At 43.3% G+C, this 8,410-nt stretch overlaps 1 protein-coding gene across 1 annotated transcript in view; it reads left to right on the forward strand.

The window, feature by feature from the left end:
* Nucleotides 1-6,889: 6,889 nt before the first annotated feature.
* Nucleotides 6,890-8,410, forward strand: part of LOC110230853 — a 6,677-nt gene continuing 5,156 nt past the window's right edge. The window contains 2 exon segments of the mRNA XM_021035039.1: nt 6,890-6,928; nt 7,509-8,174. Of these exon segments, the coding sequence (XP_020890698.1) occupies nt 6,890-6,928; nt 7,509-8,174 (705 nt within the window).

Here is an 8,410-nt window from a genome sequence, read left to right on the forward strand (position 1 = left end):
GACTTCATCGACAAGGTAAATATTTAAAATTTTTGACTCAAAAACTTTTTGCTTCATTTTATTCACTCATCTTTATGCTAGGTCGCCGACAAGCACCGTCGCTTATGTGAAGAGAGGCAGCGGCTGGGCCTCAAAAGGCAAACACTCGAGGCTCGCATCGCTCGGGTGGAGAGGAAGATACGGGCCTTGGAAAGTGATCCCTTCCAATGGGAATGGCGGAATTTCGATTCTGTTGCTAAGATCCCGAAGATGCTTCGGATGTATCTTCGCGCCAAAGGAGTCCCGGGTCCCGTGAACGCCCCTGTCTGCGCCGTTCCATCTGACAGTGAAGAGGAAGAGGACTTGGAGGAGGAGGCCAGCAACTGCCGGAAACGCGTTCGGGATCGTTTCGAAGTGGATGCCAAGAACAAGGCGTCCACTTCGAAGACTGAACCGGCGATGAAGGAGCCTGTTCCTGAGCCTCTCCCATGAATGTTTTTTAATTTCTTCACTTCTTCTCTCTTTTTTTTTTTTAAAAACTCGTAATGGGCTTCGGCCCCTTTTAATTTTATGGAAATATTTGCTACTTTCCTTTCTTTCCAAATATTCTTGGAGATGCGTCTTTCAATGCAGGATCCATTCGAGGGCATAAATCTCTCCGCGAATCATTCCATTCTTTGGATAGAATCCGCAGCTTGTTAGGGATATGACTTTTCTATAAATTGTTGTCTCAATTTCCCTTTACTCCTCACCATTCTTTTCATTTTAGTAGGTATGGAGTTCAATCTTCGCTGTTCAGAATCTATGCCCGACTTCACCAGAATCGGAATGATAAACGAAGATGTTCCAAATGAGCCAAGCAGGCAGCCTCTTCCACTTCGCGGCTTCTCGAGATCTCAGATCCGAGCCCCATGTGCTTTGATCAGGGATCTCTCAATCAGAGACCAAGGAACAGCGACGGCGTTCATAGAGGCACTCGAGCTTCAACACCGGAAGCTTATGTCAGAAAAGAGGAGACTTCGGAAGAGGATTAACCGGATGCAACGCAGGCTTACTACGGTGTCAAGAGATCTTCACATCCTTGAATCTCACCCCGGAGAGTGGATTGAACTTGGAATTTCAGACTTTGCTCGAATTCCGGACTGCATGATGCCAATCCTCGATCTTGCTGGTCAAGGAGTTGAAGTGTTCTGCTCGTCAACAAGGTTTTCGTAGTTCGAAGTGTACGATGTGGGACACTTCGTCTTTTCTTTCTTTTTTTGAATAAACGCTTTATTTCCAATCTCTTGTATGTTCGCATAGCCGAACCTTCTTCCTTTAATAAAGAAATAAAACAAAAATTTTATTAATAGCTGAACTCGTTTACGAGCTGCCTACGTACCCATTTCGGGATCAAGCCAAATCGTAGTTCATGTACATAAACAATGCATGTAGCTTTTAAACATAAAACTTCTTTAAGTTGATCACATTCCAAGGTCGCTTGACTGGATTGTCTTCTAGGTCTTTTAACCTATAAACGCCGTTTCGAACCACCTCGGTAATAATGTAAGGTCCCTCCCAATTAATACCAAGTTTTCCAGCACCTTCTTCTTTTTTATTGTCAAAGACGCGTCTTAATACGTAATCTCCCACGAAGAACGGCCTACTTTTAACCTTTGAATTGTAATACCGGGCTGCTGCCTGTTGGTAATTCTGGATCCGAATTAGAGCTTGATCACGCCTTTCATTTATGGTGTCTAGTGAATCGTTAAGCATTGCTGAATTTTCTTCCTCATTTAACGGTGCTTCTGTTCGACGAAGTCCGGGCACATTGAGTTCAGCTGGTACTACCGCCTCCATGCCATAAACCAAAGAGAATGGAGTTTCTCCTGTAGGTCGCCTAGGGGTTGTACGATAGGCCCACAGGACGGGTTGGAGTTCTTCATACCACCCTCCCTTTAGATGACTTAAGCGTTTCTTGAGATTGCTTAATATTGTCTTGTTCGCGGCTTCAGCTTGTCCGTTTCCTTGCGGATATCGTGGAGTAGAATAACTAACTTTGATTCCCCAGTCCGCACAAAAGGCATCAAACTCGTGTGAAATGAATTGTGGTCCATTATCAGTGACTATTTCGTACGGAACTCCATGTCGACATATAATGTTTTTCCAAATAAAGGTCTTCACCGCCGAATCCTTGATACCAACATACGCCTCAGCTTCAATCCATTTCGAAAAGTAGTCCGTAAGGACTAAAAGGTACTGTACACCTCGAGTTGATTTGTGCAATGGTCCAATGATGTCCATTGACCACCTCATAAACGGGTATGGGGCGGAAATGGAGGAGAATAACTCCGACGGTTGATGGATTAATGGCGCATGGAGTTGGCAGCGCTTGCATCTTTGGGCGAACTTAACACAATCTGTGATCATAGTGGACCAAAAATACCCCATTCTTTTAACTTTAAAAGCCATAGCTCTTCCTGATGAATGACTCCCACATAATCCTTCATGCACTTCGCTCATGACGATTTCGACTTCGGGCCCAAAAATGCATAATAGGTAAGGGTCACTGACACCTCGTCTATATAACGCATCCTTCGACAGACAAAATTTCGCGCTAACGACTTTCGTTTTCCTGGCCTGCCATTTATTCTTTGGGAGCTCACCTGTCATGATGTATTGCTTTATTGGCTCCCTCCAGTCAGCCCCCCAGTCTTTAGCCGGAATTTGGTCAATTTTGTGAAATATTCGTGGCTCTGGTTCGGGATGCTCGTTTGGTTCAAGAATATCCTCCTCGATTAATGGCCCGGTTTCTGACATCGTTTCTGGAACCACTTCTTCAGCTAGGACGATGGGTTCCTTGTTAGATGTATTTGATCCCTTTGATTTCCTGCGTTTGCTGGGTGGCGGTTCGATCTCTGGTTCGCCACGGTCGCGTGCCGCTGCTCGAGACCTTGTGACGACGAGGGTTTCCTTGCTGTCTTGAATGCTTCGCTCCGAGATGCATTCTACTGGAATAACTCTCTTTAACTCAGGATCTGATGTTGAAGCCAATGCGGCAAGTGCGTCCGCAGTTGTATTCTCTCCCCTAGGTATGCGGATTAATTCGAATTTCGAGAAATTCCTAGACAAATCCTTCACCACTTCAAGGTATGCTTCCATTCTTGAATCTTTGGCTTCATAGTCTCCATTAAATTGGTTAACTACTAATTGCGAATCGCAATAAGCCAATATTTCCTTAGCTCCAACTCCTTGTGCTAGTCGAAGTCCGGCAATAAGGGCTTCGTATTCTGCCTCGTTGTTGGAGGCATTGAATAACAATCGGAACGATTGTTCTAGAATTTCTGATGTTGGAGATTCCAACTTGATTCCCACTCCGGATCCTTGCTTTGTTGAAAACCCGTCTACGTGTAATTTCCAAGTTTGGTTCTCAGGTTTCTTTATCGTTCCAGGTATCGGTAGTTCGGTCAGGAAGTCTGCTAAGACCTGAGCCTTCATACTGATCCAGCTTTTGAACTCTATGTCGTACTCGCTTAATTCAACCGCCCATTTCGCCAAACGTCCGGACTGACTTGGACTATGAAGTATTGTTCGGAGTGGTTGGTTAGTTAATACTTCAACCGGATGGGATTGAAAATATGGACGCAGCTTCCGAGCCGAAGTTACCACCGCGAGTGCAAGTTTTTCCATTATTGTGTATCTGGTTTCCGGATCTATCATTGACTTGCTCACGTAGTAAATTGGTTTCTACTCCCCACGGTCTTCCCGAACCAAGACTCCACTAACCGCGTGGTTTGAAACTGATACGTACAAATAAAGTTTTTCATCTACTTCCGGTTTGGACAGTACAGGTGGAGTGGTTAAATATGCCTTAAGCTGCCCAAAAGCTTCTTCACACTTCTCATCCCAAAGGAATCCTTTGTTCCCTTTTAGAATTTGGTAGAAAGGCAACGACTTATCTGTTGACCTCGAGATAAAACGATTCAAAGCCGCAATCCGCCCAGTCAACCGTTGCACTTCTTTGAAGTTTCTTGGAGATGGCATGTTCAGAAAGGCGTTAATTTGATTTGGGTTGGCTTCAATCCCTCTTTCTGTTACAATATAGCCAAGAAATTCTCCGGATGGGACTCCAAATATGCACTTCGCCGGGTTCAGCTTCATTTGATATTTATTGAGAATATCAAAACATTCCTCCAAATGTTTAACATGATCTTCTTTCTTTAACGATTTAACCAACATATCATCTATGTAGACTTCCATAGTTTTCCCGAGGTGATTGTGAAACATTTTGTTCACCAACCGTTGGTAAGTTGCTCCTGCATTTTTCAAACCAAAAGGCATTACCTTGTAACAGTAGATACCTCTATCTGTGATAAATGACGTCTTTTCTTGATCATCGGGGTTCATCATTATCTGATTATAACCCGAGAAGGCGTCCATGAACGTTAACAGCTCATTTCCAGCGGTGGACTCCACAAGTCGATCTATATGCGGGAGCGGGAAACTATCTTTGGGACATGCTTTATTCAGGTCTGTAAAATCGATGCAAACCCTATCTTTCCCGTTCTTTTTCTTGACAACGACAGTGTTTGCTACCCACTCCGGATATTGCACTTCTCTTATGGAACCTATCTTCAAAAGTTTATCCACTTCGTCGTTTACTATTTTTGCCCGCTCCACTCCAAGCTTTCTTCTTTTTTGTTTTACCGGTTTGAAGCTTGGATCCACGTTTAGTTCATGACAAATTATACTCGGATTTATGTCAGGCATGTCCGCTGCTGACCATGCAAATGATGCTTTGTTTTTCCTTAAGAGTTTGATCAAAGCTTCTTTTATTTGGCCAGTCAACGTTGCTCCAATTCGAATTTTCCGATCTGGTTTGTCTTCTTCCAATATCACTTCTACTACCACATCCTCTTTTTCCTGCCCACTAGGAAATTTTTGCCTTAGTCCTTCTTTTGCGGGCTTCGTTAATTGCTATTGGATCTTCAAATGGTGGCTAGCTAAGTAACACGTCCGAGAAGCTTCTTGATCTCCCCGAATTGTTTCCACTCCATTTGATGTTGGAAATTTGATACATTGATGGTATGTAGAGGGGACTGCTTTCATCCGATAAATCCAGGGAGTCCCGAGGATGATATTGTAAGCTGCGGGTTTATCGAAGACAACAAAGTCCACGATCTTCGATACCTTCTTGGCAAGGACCGGTAGCTTGATTGTTCCGAGAGACATGGCTGACTCGCTTGTGAACGCGACTAACGGAGATGGGGGTCCTACTATGTCTCCTCGGCTGATTCCCATTTTTTCTAGAGTACTTAAAAAGATCAAGTCGACCGAACTGCCTGTATCTATAAGGATCCTTGATACTTCGAAGTTAGCGACATCAAGAGTAATGACTAGAGCATCATCATGCGGTCTTTCGAGATGCCGCGTTTCTTCTTCGTTAAATGATATTGGGGCACTTTGAAAATCAATTTCTTCACTCAAGCTTGCTTTGAGTAAGACATTTCGCCTATGCTTTTTGATGGAACTTATTGAATCTCCGCAAAATCTGGAACCTCCTAGAATCACATTGATCTTACCCTTCGAACTCCTTGGTTCTTCCTCGTTGGATAACCTTGGTCTTTTGGAATCTTGATCTTTGGAGTTTTCCTTTGCTTCGTGGTATTCCTTCACAAAATCTTTTATATCGAATTTAGAAAGATCGCCACTAGCCCAAAGCTCTGCGAGGTGCTTTTTAAGAACGCTGCAATCCTTGGTTAAATGTCCGGTTACTTTATGAATGTCGCAATATAGACTTTCATCACGGACCCAAGTGTTTGATCTTCCCTTCCCTTGGAATTGCTTCCCGACGGTATTGTTGAAGGGTTGCGACCCAAACTTCCTTGGTCCTTTGCTCTACCTAGGCTCGAACTTCCTGGCAGGGACGGTGATTGCTGGCTTTTCTTGCTTATTTCTTTAGGCAAAACTTTCTTTTTCGTCCTCTACCTCCATCCAGTTGTTCGCGCGAAAGAGTGCATCCTGAATTGTGTCTGGTTTATGAAGTATTAAGTCTTCTTTAAACCTTGAATCATGTCGCAATCCTTTTCGTAGGGCAGATAAAGCTGTTTGCTGCGAGATTCTTGGGAGTTTTGACAGCACTCCTTTGAATTTGGTGATGAAAACTTGAAGTGACTCACTAGATCCTTGCGATAAGTTCCAAAGATCAGCATCCGAAACACTTTTATCCATAAGAATGGAATATTGCTTCAAGAATACGGCTGATAGTTCGTCGAAATTGCTGATCGAACTCGGCTCTAATTGGGTGAACCACATTAGAGCTTGGCCACACAGATTCTCCGAAAAAAGCTTGCAGTAACCTGCATCCTCATCAGCTTCATCCAATTCGACTCTTCCAGCAGCGATCAGAAAAGCTGCGAGATAGCTTTTTGGATCCTCCAATCCGCTGTAAGGGTCCAACTTGAGCTTCCGGGAATCTTTGATCCTCAAACTTGCAATTCGCGGGATAAAAGGGGTTCGCCTAGCTTCTTCAATGACTCGATTGATGTCTGGCTCCGAACTTGTAGCCTGATGAAATTTTGATTTCATTTCTTTTAATTCCTGGCTAACCTTCCTCATGGTCTCGAACTGGTCGAGGTTCTCCTGCTCGTACTGAGCTGCAAGTTGTTCTTCATCCCCGAGTTGCGTCTCTTCTTCCGACGTCTGAGCTACATTATTAGTAGCACCGGGAGTTGTTTGTCCGCTGGTTTCATTTCGTGCAGCGGAACTTGGCGAGTTGAATATCCCTCTTCGGATTCCCACCGGGTTTCCTGCACTTAAAGAGCGAACACGAGTTTGTATAGTATTGACGTTTTGACTAAGAGATACCTGGGATGTTTGCAATGTATCGACGGCCTTTTCCACATCCGAGAACTTTTGTGATATGTCCGACATGGTCTGGGATGTCTCAGCGGCGTCTCCTCCGGACATTGTTGCTTATCTCGGAAATGTAGAAAAGAAAAAATCTGACCACTCAAGAATCCTATAATCCCTACAGACGGCGCCAAAATGTGGATGTCGGATTCACACACTCAAGTATTTTGTTAAGTGGGAAAGATTATTCTTGAGGGACAAAAAATGAATATGTAAAAACTTATAAATTGATACGAAAATTGCTATAGTATTTCTCTCTTGAGAGGAAGATCCCCTTTACATGGCCATTGGCCTCTATATTTATACATAGATAAACGACATTAAAATGAATAATTAAGTACAATTATTTCTTCTTAAATGTGTCCGTTTTGATTCTTCGGCTTTAATGCTCAACGTTTGAATTTGAGTTGACTCTGATCTTCATGGGCCTCGCCTCTTTTGGCCCAAGTGTCCTTCAACCGACTTACCCGTGTCTTCTACACCGAACTCATGTCACAGTGCAGTCACTTCGGATTCTCGAAATGGTGACAACCACTTCGACCGTCCCTTCAGCTCACGGGTCCAATGGGCTTCATCCTTTATGGGCCATTATCTTGATTACGTGGCAATCTTTGGTTGGTCTCGTACTTCTGGTGCAGGATCCGACACCAACAGAAGCTACTACTATTCTCTATGATTACGAGAGAATCCAAAAAAGATGCTACTTCTGTCAACGTCTTACTCATGAGCGTCCTAATTGTCCTCTGTTCAATCAACAACAGCTAGCCTTGAAAGGAAGTGAACCTTCTCAACATGTTGCAGAGACAATATTGGATTCTTCTTCCTTGAATTCTCCAAACTGTGCTGGTCGGATTAGGATAGATCCGATGGTCCTAGAAGAGTTGCGACAGTTCTTTGTTGCTTCTTCAGAATTGAATAGATTCTCTTCTCAGATTCAAAGCACAAGTTCTGAAGACATAGTTGAGATGGATCATACCATAACTCTAAATCCAGTCTCCACTGAAGGTAGTGATCGATCTAAAGGAAAAGCAATTGTTCTGGAACCTGAGAATAAAAAGGCAACTTCAGATTCTTCCAAAGAACCTTTTTCTAGACAAACTTTGAGTATTCTTTCCTCCCCTGATTTCATAACTGATGGATCGGCTGTAATCATGAAAGATTTTTTTGGTAACAAGGGAAGCTTCACTTCTGCACCTTCATTCTCTGAAGCTGGAACATCTAAACCTTTTACAAAAAGGGCCTATGTTCGGAAAAAGCCATACAAGTCTAGAAGCAATCTGAAAGGTACCTCTCTTTCTTTATCTGTAATTCCCTCTATTATAGATAAAGGTTTAGAGGAAGGTATCAATCTTAAAAGGAAGAATTTAGAATCAGAAACTCCTGCGGGTTCAGTTAAGATAGCAAAACTATCCAAAAATGAGATGGTCCCGTTTGAGGGACTGTCTGACCATTAATGAGCCTAATGAGTTGGAATTGTCAAGGATTGGGACGGTCTCAAGACTTGACAATTCCCCGACTCATGGAAATGCGTAAAGAACAT

Source organism: Arabidopsis lyrata, assembly GCF_000004255.2.
Source record: "Arabidopsis lyrata subsp. lyrata unplaced genomic scaffold ARALYscaffold_2, whole genome shotgun sequence".
In the NCBI taxonomy this organism is placed as follows: domain Eukaryota; kingdom Viridiplantae; phylum Streptophyta; class Magnoliopsida; order Brassicales; family Brassicaceae; genus Arabidopsis; species Arabidopsis lyrata.